Source organism: Sphaerodactylus townsendi, linkage group LG01, assembly GCF_021028975.2.
Source record: "Sphaerodactylus townsendi isolate TG3544 linkage group LG01, MPM_Stown_v2.3, whole genome shotgun sequence".
NCBI lineage: Eukaryota > Metazoa > Chordata > Lepidosauria > Squamata > Sphaerodactylidae > Sphaerodactylus > Sphaerodactylus townsendi.
The window spans coordinates 58,181,010-58,201,864 of record NC_059425.1 but is presented as its reverse complement, the minus strand read 5'-3'; the positions used below and the strand labels follow the sequence as shown (position 1 = coordinate 58,201,864).

At 41.2% G+C, this 20,855-nt stretch overlaps 2 protein-coding genes across 2 annotated transcripts in view; one reads left to right on the top strand and one right to left on the bottom strand.

Moving 5' to 3' along the window:
* Positions 1 to 15,637, top strand: part of USH2A (usherin) — a 646,790-nt gene extending 631,153 nt beyond the window's left edge. Inside the window, exons 68-71 of the mRNA XM_048504848.1 lie at positions 2,511 to 2,594; positions 4,197 to 4,441; positions 13,038 to 13,262; positions 13,500 to 15,637. Coding sequence (XP_048360805.1) covers positions 2,511 to 2,594; positions 4,197 to 4,441; positions 13,038 to 13,262; positions 13,500 to 13,589 — 644 coding nt within the window. The 3' untranslated portion in view covers positions 13,590 to 15,637. The remainder of the gene's footprint in view (positions 1 to 2,510; positions 2,595 to 4,196; positions 4,442 to 13,037; positions 13,263 to 13,499) is intronic.
* A 922-nt stretch (positions 15,638 to 16,559) lies between these two features.
* Positions 16,560 to 20,855, bottom strand: part of KCTD3 (potassium channel tetramerization domain containing 3) — a 47,241-nt gene continuing 42,945 nt past the window's right edge. Inside the window, exons 16-18 of the mRNA XM_048494069.1 lie at positions 18,981 to 19,165; positions 18,394 to 18,532; positions 16,560 to 17,808 (exon numbers count right to left, since the gene is read on the bottom strand). Coding sequence (XP_048350026.1) covers positions 17,244 to 17,808; positions 18,394 to 18,532; positions 18,981 to 19,165 — 889 coding nt within the window. The 3' untranslated portion in view covers positions 16,560 to 17,243. The remainder of the gene's footprint in view (positions 17,809 to 18,393; positions 18,533 to 18,980; positions 19,166 to 20,855) is intronic.

Genomic DNA, 20,855 nt, shown 5'->3' with positions numbered 1-20,855 from the left:
AATACACTGCCATGCAACATCTGGAGGAATTCTATGTGTAACAAAGTGCTCTGCTAATTAAATATGGTATTTCTATCCCTATTCCAATGCTTGGAATAATGGGAACAGTGTGGATTTTGTATATTAAAGAAATTTGGAAAAAAACACTGGAGAGGAGATGATAAGGAATAGTGTGCAACATTCAGGATGCTAACAGACCATTGCTAGTAGGAAGTTTGATCACATTCTCATTTTCTGTGGGGGGTTCTGTAGTCCTTATCCAAACTGGACACTTCATGCACAGGAATTTAGGGGAACCTGTATGCCACATGTAATGTGACATTAAGTATGAGAACCCCAGACCCAAACTGTGTGGTCTGTAATGTATGAAGAGGCTGTGCACATGCCCTTGTGCAGCATCTTAGCGTTGTGGGGAGGTGGTAGAGATGGCTTGCAGGTTCAGGGAGGGTCCAGCTGCAATAATGTTATTCTGTAGGGCTGCCCTGTACGCACTGTGGCTGTGAGATTTCCTGTCTCCAGTTGCCCTTGCCTGCAGCAGTTGACTGGAGAAAGAAAAAAAAACTTGCCATTGGCAACAATGTGATGTTATTTCCCAGAAAGCCTAGAACTGATGTCACAGTTGTCTAGGAATCACTTTCAGCAACTCCTAGAGAGAACTGGCATTATTTCCAGAATTTCCCCAGAAGTGACATCAGTCTTCTAGGATTCACCACAAACTCCAGTCTAAATTTACCATACAGGTGCAACATCACTTCTGGATTATCTGGGAAGTGATGTTGCACTATCACTGGTGATAAACCTCACCCCCATTCCTAATCTATTGCTGTAATATGGTTTATTATATGATATTGGGGGGGAGGGATAAACTAGACATTTTGTCATGGTTTATGAATTTGTTTGAATCAGATAGAGGCATCAGAGCACATTTTTTTGGACCTGAGAAATTAAACTTCAGACCCTGTCTTTGTTTGCAATACCTTTGTGTGCAACAGAATGAGAACATCCATTTGGAGGTTCTGGATCACCAGCCTTCAGCCTTCAATGTTGCCTACTACATTGTTTGTTAATGCTACTATCTTAAGAGTATATTACTTGGCTCCCTTTTTATATTATGTTTCATGCATAAAAAAAAAATCTCTCTCAAATTTGTGTCCTTGGAATATATTCTGGGAAGACCTTTACAGTAAAATCCTAAATAATACCCTTCTATGTCAGTGACCTTTAAAGTACTTAAAACTGCACTGGAAACATAGCAATCTCCTAACTTTCAAACTTACAGAGATGGTCAGTATCTAGTGGGGGCATAGCATATGATCGGTTACTGTTTCATTCACAGATCTTTTAACAACCAGTTTTTGTAAGCAATGCATTAGAGCAATAGTATGCTTATGTTTAAGATTTTTTTGACTGCAGCATCATAATAGATCAATCACCCCTTGAAATTATAAAATAGTACATGGGGATCATGCATATAATGTTATTAGTACAGCTTGGTTCCATTGTATGAATCTTTACCACAGTCACAATCTGTATATACAATGATGTACATTATATGCCTGATCATGATTTCACGCCTGTATATAGCTACTTCTTGGTGGGGTGGTGGTGTTTACTGTTTATATTTTGAGCTGGAAATTGGCAGTGCAGGATTACTTCACAAGAAGTGCTTATAAGACAAGGAATAATCAGTTTTTGCTCTCATAGTTAAACACTTCTGATATTCATCCACCAGATTTAAAGCTGCATGCCATGCATCTATAAATAGCTGGCAAGACCTCAGTTTGACACCAAAACTCATGTTTGTAGTCTTCCAGAGGTCAGATCTGTTCTTCACAGGAAGTTGGTCAAAAGAAGGTTCTGCGGGAATATAGTCCACATGCTTGCAAGCTTCCTTCTGATAAGTTCAGTGGGGCTAGTGTCCACGTCTTTGTATGATCTGGCAAAAACAACTGCGTATAAGCCAAGGATAAATTCCATTCCATCTCCCCACTAATACAGCTGTGTGTGCATGATGGGATTAGCACAGAGAGTGTAACTCTTTTTTCTCCCCTCCTCTCCCTAGCTGACCCTTAACCACACCCAGAGACACATACCCTGCAGTCATTTGAATAGAATGCCCACATTTACTTCCAGAATTAGCTTCCATCTACCTCTTTCCTCTTAAGTGCAGTGTGCATAAGATACTTATGTTCCAGAAGAGAAATGGCACCTATCAAGAGGTACATATGGGTCTACCATTGGAAATAATAGTCATTTGTTGGTGCATTTGGGCAACAGAAAGCCAGCTAGGGATGAAAAAGAAGGAAAGTTCTGTTGACCAAGCTGGACACTTCCTGTTCATGTAGCCTCTTCCATGGGTGGTGGATAAGAACTCCAGTTTTAAGACAGGTGTTTAATGAAAAATATTGGTAGTGATATAGAAAATAAGGAATATAAATATAAGAATAAAATAATTTGATTTTTGTGTGTCATTTCATTTGCTTAGTTTAATTATGCAGGGTTTTTTCCAGACTATTTATTTCAGGTATCATGCACCACTGATGAAGGAAGTGCCATAACACCGGTGATCAAGTACAACACAGCTACAGGACTCAGTAAGTGCTTAAAGACATGTCCTCATTGTTGTGTATGGATTTCCTGTCAAATATTGGTTTCTAAGAACCATGTTGGAATAGATTAGGATGGGGTGGAGCGGCCACGGGGACATATGGGGTGGCCCTGATCCTCCCATCCCCCAAATTGCAAGCGCTCGAGGGAACCCTGGCTGGGGCATCACCAGGAGCTGATGGTTCCCTTTGGGGCACCTGGGGGTCAGGGGTGGGCCTGCTACTAGCCGAGTGACTGCTGCTTTTGTTGATTTGCTTGTCCCATGCCCTTTTTTTGCTGCTTTTCCCACAGCAGAATTGAGGGACTTAGTCCCCCGGGCTTTTGCTTTAGGCGCCATGCTACAACAGCTAGGGGAGCTGATGGTTCCCTCTGAGTTCCAGTAAGCACACCACAAAGTACTCAGCTCCAAAGAGAAGTAATTTTGTTTGTTTTTTAAGCAAAATGCATGAAATCTAAGGCCACCAACCACAAGGGATTATATTTGCCAAATACTCCTGTGGGCCACAGACTGGTGGAGCCTTGAAATCCCTGGCACAGTACTCCCTACCCATAATCCAAAAGGAAGGAGGGGGTTGCAGGATCACTTTAGCGTGACAAGGCAAGAGGGCCTCACCATGCCCGGCCCCACCTTATAAAGCGGGGGTGCAGGCAGGCCTGCTGACTTCAGTACATAGCGTGCTGACAGCCAGACGTGGCCAATGGGCAGCACTGAAGCACGCATACCCACATGGGTGTGAGACCACAGTTCCAAAATAAAGTGCGCTGTAGTTTTTCTTCTAAAAACGTAAGACTTTATTGAGAACTGAAGCATGCGAGAGATAGACGATTTCTGAGGAATAAAGAAAGAACCAGGCCGTAAATCCTTGCTGCCCTTGGCCAGCCCCTTGCCGGGCCCAAGAGCCGCAATTACAGTAATATAACAAAGGGAAGAATACCACCATTCAAATACAGAGTTACCATTACAAAAGACAGGGACCTGGCCACACCTCAGAGAGCTGTGTACGCATTTTAACTTTTGTTTCCTAGAAGGCTGGGAGGGGGGAGATACACCCTGCCAGGGGGCCCATCCTGACAATGGGCTCCTGATGCCCCCACCACGAAACTGGAAAGGGGGAGGGAGCCAGCAACGCCAGCCTTTCCCCAGCAGCAATAGCAGCTGTGGTAAGTTCTGGCTGCTCCTTTCTCAGCACAAGTAAGCTTTTTGCAATGTATATACAGCTTTCTTTATAAGATCGAGATAATTGTTTCAGCTGCTCAAGGTACTTTCATGATTCTCCTTCCAATTCCACATCCACCCTTCAAGACTCTTCATGCCTACCCTTTTCTGATAGATGCCGTTGCTGTGGTGATTCTATGCCAAGCGTTCATGCCAGTACTTCCAAGAACAGTATCCAGAATGCAGTAAGCTTTATATTCCATCCCACATTGAACCACAGAAGTACTCGGAATATAAGTGCAGATTAGCACAAAGTGATAGCAACCTGCCACCAGCAGCTTCTTAACATCAAACAGACAATGAAATAATGGGAGTAAATGCTTCATAGAACATTTGCTTTCTAAAGTAACTCCCCCCACTCTGGATTTCACAGGTCCTGTGTTAACAACCCCTGGAGAAAAGGAGGAGGCAGAGAAAAAGCAGGCAGCATTTTACAGAGAGCTCTGGTTTGTGGCACTTATGTCCATCCTGAGCTTGATCCTTCTGGCAGTTATTCTGTCTGTGATTCTGCGAAGAAAAATAAGTAAGCAGCCATATGCAAGGGAAAGACCTCCTTTAGTTCCACTTCAAAAGAGGATGTCACCGATGGCCGTCTACTCACACGGAGAAACACATATGGTAAAATGCACAGATTATGCTTTTTTTCTGGAGGGAATAGCCGTAAACAAATTCCCCATGTATATATGTATGCATATGCATCTGCACACAAATATATGATTGTGTGTATGTGCTCACTGATGCAAGCTTCTAGAAAATTGAAATAGGTAGAAAAGTGTAGATTGTACGTTCTCTGGTGTCTCAGCAGCATGTATGGAAAAAAATTCAGCCTAGAATTATAGTGGTGATGGAATTCACAGCCCAATTCAGATGGGGGGGGGGCAGAATGGGCTATGGGAGCAGCATAGGCTCACGCCATGGTTGCCCACCCCACCAGTGTAAGTGGCACCTACACAAGCGGCAGAGCAAACAGGGTAGTGGGGGGGGGGGGGCATGGCACCTGACCTGGAAAAGGCATCCCCTCCCAGAACAGCGTCAGCATAAAGGAGGATGCCACTGTGGCTAGGGGTGGGTTGGGGCATTCTTAGCAGTAGTAACGTACGCCATAAAAACACATGGCGTAAATCAATTTTTCAGTGGCGTTTTTTGGGCAGAAGCAGAGTTGTTTACCCCGCTGTTTGCTGCACCATCTCCAGCCATCACAGAACTCCCCCTCCCCCCAGCACCTGGATTGGGTTGTAAGTGTGAGACCTGGTTCTTTTTCCACATGACCACATTCTTATATATGTAGGCATTTTGTCAAGGATTTTAAACAGTATTAACCAGTCCTCTCTATCAGGCCTTTTCCCCACAGTCCAAATATCCTGGGATGGGAAGGTGAAATATACTGGTTTGTAGATGATTTTCTCACGGCTTCTGGTCCTAAATTGGGGCTTCCCCATGATATTTCCCTTATCCCAGGATTTTCAAAAATCACCAAATTGTAGGTTCTTTTTAAGAATCCCGAAGTGAGCCTGCTAGAGCCCGCTACCATGCAAAAATCAATCAGGAGCACAGCTGGTTTATTTTTACCGTCCAGCCTCCTGATCTTCCCGACTGACATTTGTTCAAGCAGCCATTCAAAAACAACAGCCGATCAGAGTTCAGGATATCAAGCATGCTGATAGATGCTTGCAGCTGCTACTCAAAAACAACAGTCAATCAGAATGCAGGACTCTTGCAATGTGAATACTCATGCAAAACAAAAATGGAGTATTTCATCCAGTTCTCAGCTTGGCTCCTCCACGGACAGGCAGCTGTGTGAAGGGAGAAACCAAGATACAAACATCCCAGTATGTATCATCCCGGTTTCCCCCCAGGATATTATGTCCGCCAGAAAATGCCTCAGTCAACCATTTACAAATGAAATAAGACCATGATGCATTTTTACATCCCATTGATTTTAATAGTTGATGTACGGTGCAATGTAGTACCTCGCCCTTTCCCAGGCAAGGCTAGGCTCAAGGTGGCTGAGTTCCTCTTGTCCTGTTTAGAACTAGGTGCATGAAGCCATACTGTGTGTGTCTACATCTGCACCAACCAGTGACATAGAGCAGGGGCAGCAAATGCTGTAAGCTTGTCAACATACTTAAACTCGACACTAGGCTGCCATTTTGGGTGACAGCGTCAGGTGGAATGTAATATTTTGTTTTACCTTAATTCTTACCAAAGAAAACCAAAGTGTTTAGAAGTGTTTAATCAGATTGAACATCATTTTTGTGAAAATGTTTTTTTTCTCTTCCACACTAGATAGTATTTAGCATTTTTAATTGTTTAATGTTTAATAGATTTTGACTGGCTTTTAAATCTCGAGTCTTCATTGCTGCTTTTAACAATTTATTATTTAGCAGTTTGTGAGGTTGTGATATTATCAAAATGTTATTGGTTCTGATCTATTTTAAAATATTTGTGTTTTCTTCATATATACCCCACTTTTCTCCTCAGTTGGGGACCCAAAGTGACTTCTCCCCTTCTCCATTTTATCCTCACACAACTCTGTGATATAGGTTAACAAGGTGATCCCAAATGCTTCCATAGCAGAGTAGAGAGTTGAATCAAGGTCTCTCCTAAGCTTGAGATTGTAACCATGCTGTCTGTCATACTTAAACTATTTACTGTGCTGTGAACTGTATGAAGAACTCTGATTGAACGGCAGTCTACAAAATATTTTAAATAAATAAATAAAATATTAAATAAAGCTAGTAAGTAAAGAGAAGCTTCCTCACAATGATGTGAAACTTGGCAAAGTTATGAAACTGAGAAGAAAAGCAGCACTTTTTATCTGTGCTTTGGGCCTTTCTAAAGGGAACTTTGTAGAATTATATAGCTAGCCATTCTTCAGCTTCCACATGTGCTGTGGGGGTTTCTTCGTTCAGAATGAACATCATGCTTGAATGTTTCTGTCATTTCACAGTTTAATCCTTTGTTTAAAACATTTTTTAAGAGTGTAGCAAGCCGACAATTTGAATTTTTATGTAGACCCTTAAGGACCTGTCATTGTCATGGCTACTCCTCAAGCATTACCGCATTAGGGGGCCAAGCGGGTGCCTTAAAGGAAGATGTCTGCATTTCAGGAATGACCTCAGGAGCTTGGGGGATGCTGCTCTCAGCAACATTTCTATGGCAACTCCATGTTGATTGTAAAGGCAAAATTAGGGCCTGTTTAACCAGTTTTATTTAGGTTTCTGAAAGTGCACAGTGAGCTTTAAAAATAGCTTGGTTTGCCACAAAGGTTATAGGAATTGTCACTTGGACCTTAAAAGATGCTGCCAGTGATAAATTAACCATGTTTATTACTAAATATTGTTGTGGGATAAAATATGTGAGAAGTACCAAATGGAAAGGAAAACTTTTATCTTTGGCATTCCATCACTAAAGGTTGATCAAAAGCCCTGTGGCAGGGTGTGGGGTGGAGGGATGAGCTTTAACCCTTCCCCCCCTGTATGGCACCCATACAGTTTCCTTACTGGAGTAAGTAGCAGCACTTTTATCAAAAACTGACTAATGCCTCCTTCCCATTACCAGGGTCCCAATCTACATTAGGCTTTTGCCCAGCCTATTTAATGTCAGTTTTTTTAAAAAAAAAATCTAAAGGACATTTGCTCATGATCTCATTTAGCTGAGCACTAGTAGGTGAAATAGAGGTTCAGTTACTGCAGGTAACTCAACTGCATCTCAATTCCAAATTCTGACAATATTTTTTTCCCTGCAAGACAAATAGCATTTGCAAAAATAGACTCTTTTGAGTGCCTTAGCATTCCTGCCATTGTTGAGGAATGTTAGATAGCTCCTTCCAGCAGATGGCTGAAAGCTGAAGGACCACCTCAGTTAAGTCTACATCTGCAGGATATCTTGGACATAAGGGCTTCAAAGCTTAGAGCCAAGCAATCAAGGAAGAAATGTGCATTAGAGGCTGCGTCCTGGATGCCTTCTACTTATAAGATTAGATAGGTGGTAACCCATTTAGGTGATGACACACAGTTTATGGAACACACTTTTCCAGTGGAATACACTTCTGGGACACTTCCAAGAAGTACCTACATTATCCCTTTTTGGCACCAAGTTGCAGTCTTTTTATTCTTAAACTTTTAAATTGATAACTTCTGCTTCTGTTCTTTTCATGACCTTTCCAACTACATTTAAGTGCTGTTCAACTGCTTATGTTGGACCCTAATTTTTGCATTATCTTATATTTAAGAATTTGGTGTGGTTTTTTGGGCAGTGGTTTATTCTATGTCACTTTGGGCAAAATGTTCACCTTTCTACAACCCCTTATAATATCCAACATGTCTATTTGCCTTTACAGCATTGTTTTGACAGTTAGTTGGAACATGAAAACCTGAAAAAATGACTTAAGCCTTGCAATTTTAATCCCAGTTTTCTCACTACCCTCTCAAACATTTCTTCAAAACCTAAACCCTCAGCAAAACCAATATGGGCCTTTGGCAAGAATGGCAATTTGAGAAACATCATTTTAAGTGATTCTGTGCATGCATAGTTTTTATATACAATGTGCAATCTAGCCATCATTATGACAAGAATCTTATGGATAAGTCCATCTTATGAAGGATAGTTGATGTGCTTAAGAACATCAGTTATCGCTATCCATGTCATGGTAAAGCACAATCCAATCTGTCTAGTTAGGAATTTAGGAGAAATTCTCATTCAGGGTGGACTGTCAGCAAAACAAGGACTACTGTTTAAGAATACTTTCCACATCATTTATGAATACCATAATATGCAGAAAAAGCACAACTGTTAGAAAGGGGCGGGTGTCTCTGCATATAAAGCCAGTGTGGTGCAGTGGTTAAGAGCAGGTGGATTCTAATCTGGAGAACCGGGTTTGATTCCCCACTCCTCCACCTGAGTGGCAGGGGCTTATCTGGTGAACCCGATGTGTTTCTGCCCTCCTACATTCCCAGTGGATGACCTTGGGCTAGTCACAGTTCTTCAGAATTCTCTTAGCCCCACCTATCTCACAAGGTGTCTGTTGTGGAGAGAGGAAGGGAAAGGAGCTTGTAAGTCACCTTGAGTCTTCTTATAGGAGAGATAGGTGGGGTATAAATCCAAACTCCTTTTCCTCTTCCTCTTCTTCTAAATTACAGGCCTTTCCTCTCTTTTATAGGGATAACAATGACAGAGTCATAGCCAGTATTCACTAATTTCAATTGGCTGGATCTATCAGATTTTCTGCTGGTGCAAGAGGAATGAGAGGCCCCTTGTGACCATACAAAACCCTGTGCTGAAGTCTGTGAAATCCATGGAGGCAAATAGCCATGCAGGATGGGGTCTGCAGTGAGGAGGGGATTCAGGTAGAGTTGCCCCTCCTGCCTTTTGCACCAGCTGATAATGATATGAGCAAATATGACTTTCACATTGGTATATTTTCAAAACCAAACTAATTACAAAAAAATTCTTAGTATGTACCGTACATTTTATTTATTTATTTTGATTTGATATACCGCCCCATCCCCAGAGGGCTCTGGGCGGTGTGCAACATAAAAACGGTATACATAAAAGGAAAGCCTTCGACAATACGGTATACATAAAATCATTAGAATATAGTTATCATAAATATCATTTTAAAACAGCGAATATTTCCTAACCTAGGCATTCCACGAAAGCCAGTGCTTAACCATAAACTAAATCCCTCCCAGGGAAAGAGGAGAGAGGGGGAGATGATAACACCCGTTGATATTAGGGACTCACATGGAACAAAGACCCATATGAAACCGGGGGGGGGGGGGGGCACACTCAGCGGCTGGTTTCTCCAAAAGCCCAGTGGAACAACTCAGTCTTACAGGCCCTGCAGAAATCACCCAAGTCCTGCAGGGCCTGGACAGCTGGCGGGAGAGTGTTCCGCCGGGCCGGTGCCAGAGCCGTAAAGGCCCTGGCCCGAGTGGAGGCCAGCCGCATCATTGAGGGGCCAGGGACCACCAGTAAATTGGCCTCTGCCGAACGCAGAGGTCGGACTGGGACATATGGGGTAATGCGCTCCTGAAGGTACGAGGGTCCCAGACCGCGTAAGGCCTTGAAGGTGAGCACCCACACCTTGAAGATGATTTGGAATTCGACTGGGAGCCAATGCAGCCGGTGCAACACAGGTTGAATATGGTCTTGGAAGGCACTCCCTGTGAGCAGGCGAGCCGCCGCATGTTGGACCAGTTTCAGCTTCCGGATCAAACGCAAGGGAAGGCCTGTGTAGATTTGATGTAGATTTGGCTCAGCATTCTTTTGTTCCCAGCAGAGGCTGCTGCTTTTTGGAGCCATTTTTCTTGTTTTCAATTGCCCTCACACTCCTCATCCTCATTTGTCCATCATGCAGCTGAATCTGATTGGGTGCAGTGAGGCTCATGATTTTTGCTAATGACATCAAGGATGCCTGTATACAACATGACATAGGTTGCCACAGCCAATCAGATTAAATGGCCCTGACAGCTAATGATGCAGAAAGAGGGAGGGGGTTGGGGGAATGGCACTGAGAAACAGTGAAAACCTGCAAATATGTTCCCAACTGTCAACAGCAGCTGAACTGGAAGGTCAGCTCTAAGACCACTTTCTCCTTCATTTCAGAAGAGTATTACAGTATTACCTTTCTCCTCTCCCCCACCTTTGAAAGGAAATGGTATCTTGGAGAGACTAATACGTCCTTTTTTGACATTTACAATACTTTTTCTTCAAACAGTGAATTTGCTTATGCTTTTGAACTAAGACGACACATTGCAACTTTATTTCTGCTATGATTGTCGATGGTTGACAAAAATTTAAATTTAAAAAAGCAGAATTTGTAGTTTTGCTTCTCCTTTTTGGAAGGTTAACTGTCTCTTTTTTGTCTCCTGTGTTTTAACTCCTTGCCTTCTCCCTTGTCTTGTGTTTCCTTCTTTCTGGCACCTATGATGTTTAAAAAATGCAGAAACCCTCTTTCTCTGATAATCCCTGCCCTCAGCCTCCTATTGCTACTCTTTTACAAGTCCCTGTCATCTCGTCTTCACAAGTATCATGGAGCTCCGATAAGGTAAGCCTTTGCAATGCATATGTCTGCATAAACATTTGAGGAAGATATACTCTGAACCGCTTAGACAACAGCTCTCTCTGCAATAGATGGAAGGAGTCGTCTGTGTTTTATTATTGCTTTCAAGGTCACACAGCATACAGTAACAGATAATTGTAAGTGCAGGTTTTACAGCTAACTCAATTACTTGCTTGAATTTGGAACACACAGCCTCTGCAGTCCCATACAAATGCAACAGAAACTTGCTTCTGAGAACAACAAATTGGCTTTCAGTTGCCATAAGCTCATGCTGGGGACACCTTTCCATTTCTCTAACTCTATATAATGGGGCCATTCTCAGTCACTGCTGATCAACATCACTTTATCTGAAGATACTGGAGCTTCATAGGTATCCTTAGAGACAGTGCTCTGATCCACTCAGTGCTGACATTTCATTGCAACCTAGCCATACAGCAGAACTATTTGTCTTAGCACCCAAGTTATTTAGAAGTGTCATTAACACCTTTCTTCCCTTTTTAATCTCAGTTTGAGACGATTGCTGATACGTCTGAAGCATCAAATAGTGTTACACTCAAACGCTATACAATGCACTTTGAGGTAGCTACAGCAGTGTGGCTAAATCAACAATTGCATGCTGCTGGAGTGTGTTTGCATGACAGCCTTCTCCGTAATACATACTTCATTGCAATACACCCTGAAAGGTTGTGTTTCTAAATGAGTGCATATCCTTCCACATTTTGTTGCTTAGGCAGCTAGGCAGACAAAACTGCCTTTCATTTCTATATTATTGTATGGCACTCAAGAGTAAACAAGACTAATTGGGTTTCATTGGAAAAAACTGTAAAATCTGGGTAGGTGTCAGATGTCTTAGGAACATGGATCCCATTAAATTATAAATGAGGCCCTCCTAGGACATAGTACGTGGCCAGGCAACAGCAGGACTTGGTCACAAATCCTTAGAAAACTAAAATCACAATCAAGTCCTGGCAATGAAGCCATAAAGTGTGAAGGTTAGCTCCCATCCCTTTTTTATACTCCCTCTTCCACCCCTGAAAACAATCATGATCTGGGCACTAGCCCCGAAGCCAATTCTGTCTTAGTTGTAGCAGCCATGCAACATTCTAGAAGCAGTCCAGTCACTATGTAACTTACATTAGCACACTTTGCAATTTATAAACAGGCATCTTAGAAGGTTAATTTGTGCTACATGCTACACACAGATTGACCCCGCAGCACAGTATTGATCTGTAGAAATGTGTGTGTGTGTGTGTTTGAAGCTGAATATGTATGTCAGAGCATTAGCCCATCCATTCCATAAGGTCTGCTTCCTCCAGGATATGAGGAAAAACCTTTTTCCCCCTTGTGATTTAATAACCTTTTACCTGGGGATCCCAGACACTGAACATGGATGTTTCTGCACCACTGAGCTGTGGCCTTTCTCACTTTGGGGTGTGAACCGACAATGTATTTAAATGGAAACTTGCAGCCAAAAAGCTATCAACTTCATTCAGATATATATCTAAAATTTAGCTCACTTCCAATTGTTTCTGGCTTTACTGTCCTCCTGAAGAAAACAATTGGGACTATCTGCATAAACACTACTGGAGCCTGATCACTCAGTTTTGCTATGGTGGTAGCATGTGTGCATTTTCCCCAGAGCAGTATAACACACTATTCTAGAAATGCAGTGTGATCCAGTCACAAAGTAGAGGTGAGTCACATACCTATTGTTATTTGCACCTATAATATGTTGGCAGGGGAAAAAAGCCCAGTAGTTCATAATGAATCAATGATTCTATTCACCTTGAAGGTGTTTCACAAAAAAAAAGGAATGTTATTGGAATGGAATGGCAACTATGCTGGGACATGCACAGATTGCATGCTTAACAGGAGATCACCTTGTGAAGGCCATGGTTCCCACAGGGAGCAATAGCTGGAAAAGGTGTTAATGATCCCTACCATGTGTGTTTAATGCTATTGTTATTGGTCTTAAACTCTGCTATTAAAATAGGCTACTGCTACATTGTGAAATTAACTCTCATCTGGTCAACAGCCAAGGATGTTTTGCATTGAAGGAATAGTTTCTTAACTAAATCTGCAATTTAATGACCGTCTCTTTAGGCAGAGTTCCCTAAGAGAACATCTGTGCTGTTTCTGTATTCTTAGGGGCTGGCAGATACCAAAATTCCAGGACTAGCCTCTCCGATGAGCACTCGTAGCAATCAAAGTGCTTCAGTTCCTCGGGTACCAAGCCAAAGCCAGATAAATCGCACTTACTCCCAGGGCTCCTTGCATCGAAGTGTCAGCCAGCTTATTGATGTCTATGACAAGAAGTCTTTAATAGAAGATTCTGTTTGGGATACCATTATCCATGGACATGACAGTGGCATGGTAAGTAAATTCTATTTCTGGTCAGATGCCACATCACTTTCCCCTCCAACTCTATCTGGTCTGTTTCCTCCTTCTCCTGAAGTTCATACCATGCTCAACACACTTTTAACAGTTGTGTGTGTGTGTGTGTGTGTGTGTCTGTGTGTGTGGGGGGGGGGTAGAGGAAGGAAATTAACAGTCTTCTAACTAGGATGTAAAACTTTCATCTTGTTTAACCTTCATATAACTTTTTTTTAGTATGTGGATGATGAAGATCTTGTGAGCGCTATTAAAGGCTTCAGTACAGTCACAAAGGAACATACAACATTTACTGACACACACTTGTGAGTGACAGCTTCAAATCTACAGGCAAAAGAATATAGATACCGTTAGTCTCCAATTCCAACTGAATACATTTGCCTTGTTAATCCATTGGGATGCAACATGTGCCTATTGCAGCTTCAGCAGTGTTATCAATTTGTCACAGGAGCAGCACACTACATTTTTTTCTTTCACTTCCTTGTTTGTGATTGTAAATATTGTATAGTAACATTTGTAATGGAATAACACTTCATTTTATTGTAGGTCTTTTATAGAAGAAATTTGTATAGCTGTATACCCTTACTAAATTCTTTTTACAGTAGGAAATGTTGATTGTACAATATTAAAGTTAGGCATCAACATGTCAGTTCCATTTACAAGACTTACCAGGAACCAACAGGTATTCAAGATAGGAAGGGGTCCTGATTCAACATATTAAATGTTGGTGTAGAAAGCCATGGAAATGGAATGGTCAAGAAAGACCAAGACCTCAGTTTAAATCCTCAGTCAGTCTTGAAGCTTTTGAGGTGACTTAGGACAGCCACTATCTTAAGCAAATGGTAGTTTCACAAGAGTATTATTAGGTAAATCACAGTGGCAGACAATTTAGTACACTTTGAAGAAAGGGAAAAATAAAGAACCCAGCAGCATGAGCAGGAAAGGGATAGTTGTACACGTATGGAAGAATCATGTGTGTTCTTACTTGAATCATTAATGGTCACCCTAAGTGTTGACAAAGGCTTTCATGACTGGAATCAACTGGTTGTTGTGGGTTTTCAAGGCTGTGTAGCCAAAGCCTATTAATTTTTGCTCTAACATTTCACCTGCATCTATGGCTGGAATCTTCAGAGATATGTCGCAGTGAGTAAAACTACTAGACCACACCCACACAGCCGGGAAAACCTACAATATCTGGTCGCTCTATGATTTGGCTAGCAAGAATGTCAGAGATTGCACTGATTTGCTGCAACTTTTTAAATTTTATTTATAATTTAGGCCATTTAAAATCCATTATTACCCCAGCAAGACTTTATTGATAGTAGTTATGCTACAATTTTTTTAAAAAAAATTATGTCTTGTTTTGCTTCCAGAAGCAGCCCTTCCACTCACTCAAGATTTCTCATTGCCTGTTCCACTGCCACCCCTCAGCTACACATTGTCCTTAAGAAATTACTGATGACCAAGAACAGGATTTTGTAATGCACATGAGTTAAGAAAATTCTGTTCTGTGACTCACAGAACTTAGAATGGTCACAGTGCTTAGGATCTAACCCTGAGTCTTTCACCAGCTGTTAATGTCTGAGCATCATGCATCACTATGAGCCAGCTATGAAAAATTGTATTTGCTTGATTGGTCTTATTTGATTACCTATAGCAGGTGGACATATTGCTTTTCTGGACACAAGATGCAATTATACATGGGCTGCATTTATATTGTCCCTGTTCTACTGATTCTTTATTAGCTCAGTATAACACAGTTAAAGTTTCAAGATACCACTTTACAAGGAAGGGCGGGGAGAACCACAGTCACTTATGCAAAAACAGCCACCAGCTTTTTAGCTGTAACACAGCTATGCCCCAAATGCAGTAATGCTGCAAGAAAGGTTTGAAGGTTTTTATGATAGCCTATTGCCATTTCAAGCCAAGCACTCAGTAATTGCTACTAGAGGTAAAATCCAGTATGAAGTATCATGTGCTGCTAAAAATAAAGCCACTATACAAACCTGAGCTGTTAATAGGCACAGGGGAAGTGCATTGATTTCTATTTAAACTGCGCTTCAGTTGATTGTCACAGAGGCCTATACAAGTATTCTGATTAGATGGTTAATGGACTGTAATTTTATGTATTTAGACTAGAATTCTACCTTTGTGGTATGTGTGATGTATTGGTGGAACAACAAAGAATTAGGTGTCAGAGTGTTAATTTGGGACTGAAAATGTTCAAGTATTATTTTTCTTACCTATCATACATCAAGACCATGACAATTAGAATACTTAAAATATGTTCTATTTCACATAAATGTAATCTAGAGTTCATTTGTAGGATCTCATCTTGATTAATAAAATATTTAACTTTGTTTCATGGAATAGTTGTATTTTTATATAATTGTATTTTTACATAAATACGTAGACCATAAACATTGCCAAGCTGTTTAGTGAGGATGGCTTCGGTTAGGTAAACAGTGGTCTGAGTTTCTGAAAACCTATCATAAACATCTCTGCGTATTAGTAGTGGTTGAACAGAAGCTGAGAGGGTAGAACTGGAACCTGATGTTATTGTAATACCTCTTATAACAAGGTTCCTGAAAACTGCTTAGTGAAAAGTCTAAAAGGGACATTAGCAACACTGGTTCTAATAGGAATGCATCTCCTGTTTCACCATTTCTTATATCATCATATAAATGTTGGATGAGGGTCGGATCGCAGCCTCTCCTTGCTCTCTTGAGACATATGAAGGTATGTGTGGTGCCTTTCTGTGCCCCCCTCCCCAAACACAGTAGTGGCTGCACAGATCTGCTCCCCACTCGACTAAAAGGTGACTTTGGTACATTCTCATACTAAGTTCTTTGGGACTTTCTGTGCCTTACCACCTGACGAGTTTAAGACTTTTCCATGCTTCCCCAATCCAGTAGCAGAGGCTTTTCTCCAGTCACTTTACTACCACTGGGCAAATTTGGGGCCAATAACCTTCTAATTTATCACACTTTAGGAGAAATACTCATTTTAAATTACTACACTGCCACATCCACCCTGCCCAAGGTGGTCCACGATACGGTGCAGATGTGTGGGCAGGCTTCAAATCAAAGCAGTATTGCTGCACAATAGCCCCTTTACCTAAGTGAAGGTTTACAGCTCAATCTTCTGACCTAGTTGGCATTGAAAATGCAAGACAGTCATGAACGTGAGATCATCTTGGAGGCAGGTTCTCAGAGGGTGTTCGTGGAATTCAGGATTACACTTGCTAGTGGTTTAAATGAAACAAGAACACAGAGGTAATAAATTCTTTGCACTTTAATATCAAGACAAATATATGCAAAATAATGTTTTTACAGCATCAGTAACCAGACATTTAGAATTGCAGTAGAATTAAGTTAACAAAATTGCACCATATGAAGATAAATGTATGCAGGGTTCATGAATATGAGTACAAAATAGGGTCATTCACAGAAGAGACAAACATTAGATAAAGCAGCTGTGCCTGCTTCATTCGATTATTATTCCCAATAATAAACTATGAAAATTGTGGGATGAGGTGACTGAAGATGAATAGATAGGCAACAGACATTTTAACATGTAGCATATTAGGCAACAGGTCCCAGAACAGGAAACAAAATTACATACAATAGAAAAGTCACACAACATAAATGGAAGTGAACTGCATGCCAGTCTGCATTAAACAAGGCTTAAAATCAAGGATATGTACCAGAATTAGACTTCATATTAGTATCATACGAAATGAATGTCAATTTAGAACATTTTAAAAATGCTTCCGTTGGTTGTGCTTGAAGCCAAGTTCTTTCTGTCGACTGATGTGTTCTCATGTACAGTGATATTCCACTTCAAATACATCAATTAGACCACCAGACTGACCGCCCACAAATGTGTAAATGTAAACATTCCATCCAGTTTAGTGTTAAAACTTCTGATGCATCTCTTAGGTATAAATATTCATCAGTACTCTTACAAGGAATAATCCTGACAGGAAGAGTCACTTTTCTTATGACGTGGTGAAATCACTGTCTTTGTAGGTGATGGTGATACTGCACTTGGTGCCTCAGCCCCACTTTCCCCGATACTTGGTGAAGACACCAAATGAGGTGCTTTCTTCCTTCCCAAGAACCCTCCTCCTTCAAATCCACTTTTCTTTTTGTTGTCTGTTTTGGCTTCATTTTCTTCATCAGTTCCTCTTTTCTTCAACTCCAACATGTTTTCAGGCACTTTCTGAAATTCAGTTCCACCTTCTGATGCTCGGGCAGCCTTGACCTCAACTGCTGAGGCTGAAGTCTTTTTTTCAGCAATGTTTTCACCTGACTTTTTCACCTCTGTCTGTACGGGACTCTGGCTGCCGTTCTGAGGTACAGCCTTGTCAACCATATTTCTGTTCAAATTAAAAGTCTGAATCTCTCTGTAACTGTGAAAACTCTCTGTCCGCCGTGCTCTGGCTAATAAAGGACTCTCCCTATACGGCCGTATGGAGCCATACGTGGCAGTTTCCTGAATCGTTTCACGGTGCTGCAACTGGAGGCTGAAAACATTTTATGCATAGAAGTTAAATAAACAGATGAAATGTGTACTTCTACTAGACATCACAAAGTAAACTTCTGCCATCCTGTGTTTCATATCTAGAGACTAGCAATTGATGGCTATCTGATGTATCTAGCAAGCTGTGTCACAGATCTCTATTTTGTACTAATGCTGGAATGTACTAGCCCAGTGGTGGCAAACCTATGGCACTCCAGATGTTCATGGACTATAACTCCCGGACTACAATTCCCATCAGCCTCTGATGGGAATTGTTCTCCATGAACATCTGGAGTGCCATAGGTTTGCCACTACGGTACTAGCCTTTAATTTTAAAAAATCTTGAGTTCATTGGATGCTCCCATTTTGACCAACTTACAAAACAATAAGCTCCTGAACACCTTTGACTTGCAGCCTGCCTGTTCTTGGCAGCTGAACATACTGAAGGTGATTGGCTCATCAGTACACACACGTATAAACATGCTATTTCAATTGGGACTTTCCACAGCTGGAAATTCAGTTCCATTGGAAGGAAAAATTGCCCCCACGAGCTCGAAGATACTCACGCACACAGTGTTTCCAGACTTACCTGGAACTTGATTCACGCAGGCGGCTTTGCTGCATCACTGAAGTGGCTGGACTGATGTTAGGAGTTGCACAGCGAGATGTACTCAGGTCACACTGATCCAGAAGCTTAAGCAATTCTTCTTCTGTAGGACCTCCCACATCTTGGAGGTGAGAGGAAGGGAAGAGAGAGAGGAATCAGTGACCAGGCCCTATATAATTTACTCTTAACAATGATATGTGGCCAGTGTAACAGTCCTTCAACACCACCATCTTGTTCATGACGACAGCAGGTAAAGCCAGATGTTTGAAGCTGCTTTGGTAGTAGAAAGCTGGAGTCATCATTTAATGCTAGCCATCCCAGTCTCTTCCAGTGTAGGGGTACATTAAACAACAAGACAAAACTGGACAAAGAAATCTGAACACAGAACCCTACAGAATAGTTTGTGACTAGATACACATCTCCCAGGAATGTCTTTTTTAAATGGATTATTTCTGCATTAAGTGGCCTGTACCCTACCTCTCCACTAAGCAAAGTTTAAATCCTTCCTTCAACAGAAGAGCCACTTAAGCTGGAGAATACAGCCTGGTGTCTACTTCAAGGGTATCTACCTTTTTCTTCACTTTTATTAACCATATCCATTGCGGTGGTCAAGTCCCACATTTGAATGCTGCCATTTACATGTCCGGTGAAGAGGTAGCGCCGTGGCCTTGAACCCATCCTGCTGGATCCCTCACATTCTCGTACTGTGAAGGATGAAATTGTAGTGCAGTCAACTGCTTGAATTTCACAGATCCTGCAAAAAGTGAGGGGTGGGGGAAAGAGAGGAAATGGCACATTAGTCAACCAATTTACAAACAAACAGGTTTCGCCATATACTGTTCCTAAGACTTAAAGACAGTTTAATTTCAAGTGCAAGCTTAAAAATTACTAAAAGTTGTAGCAATAAACCCTCGAGCTCCCTCCTGCAGATAACAATCCTGTAACTATCAAAAGCAGGTCTCTGACATAATCTCTTATAACCTTCATCTAATGAAAACAGCAGAAAAATGCCCAACACTTTTTTCCTCTATTCAGATTCTGTAGCAGATTCATTTTTGTCAGTTATCCTCACAGAGAAAAGGTGCATATTTTAATTGTCTAGCAGACAACTAGAACAGCAGCCTGGTGACAGTTATGGAAAGAAAAGGAGCCCACGTTGTTCTGGGAGCTCCCTCTGCCAGAGCCTTCCACGTGGACTTCAGCCATAATTTCTTCAGCATCATGATCCAGAACATTTTTTTTAAAAAAAATGCTGTTATATTTTGAACGGATATAATCCTAAAACTTGTTCCATTCCTCAAAAACCATGACAAGAAAAGAAACTGGCAAGACAGAATCCATTTCACTTTGGAGCTGACATTTTGTTTACAGAACTACACTTCCCTCTCCTAAAAACAATGGAAGTACTCTGTGGTCATCAAAAGGGTTCTTCTGAAACATTTGCTCTCAAAAATATTGGAACTAACTCCAAAACACCAATGAGCATGCTGGTGTGGCTCGGTCTAGCAGTACTGCCGCTTAGTAATAGAAACCTTCTCCGCACGAAAAAGAGTAGACAGTCCCACAGAAGTTCAGGAGTAATTGCTTAAGGAAGGATGTGCAACTTCCGAACGTGCCCAAAGCAAAGTGCCACCGTGGGAACTGATCACCAATGCAATTATTTCTCAGAACAAATGTGTATGTGCAGGTGAAGGCAGATTTTAATGAACATGTAGGAGGCATAGGTTGATTAGATGATGCCTGCAGTAATCAGAGAGATTGAGAACAGAAAAAGGTCAAAGTTGAACAGGCTTTGAGTTATTACGTTAAAATTTACCCTAATACGACACCAATTTTAATAAACATGTGGCAGTTTCTTCCTGTACATGCACATTAAATCACAGTGATTTATAACATTTATTGGGACGATAATTTGGCCTCCAACCATATTACAAGCTTCTAATGTTATTTGCTTAAAAACAAACAAGCTGTCAAAGGGATAATCTAGGTGCTCCAAAAATGTACTGCTGATTAATTTCTTTAACACTTGCTTATGATTGTACATTGATGCAAAGAAGATTGATTCTCTTTAAGAGTTTTATTCATTACAAGATTAAGCAATAAGAAATGATAGGCCATGTGCCACAGATACGGTGTGCCGGTGAATCTCTATCAACGGTCACAATTGCACTAGCAGATTCAACTTTAGAACAGTGCTATTTTCTTTAACTGCTATCCAGGGCTTTCAAGAACACTTTAGCTGCTGTTTCCACATCTTTGTATTTCATTTAGTTTTAAACAGCCAGGCAACATATCATTTTTTTAATGAAAGGTAGCAATACACACAAGCATATGGGAGGAACAGAAGAGAGCTCTAAAATAAGAGATATAATTAAATGCCTATTAAAAAAAGTGAAAGTTAAAAGCAATCCTGCTTGTAGGTAAACTGGGGTTGTAAAATACAC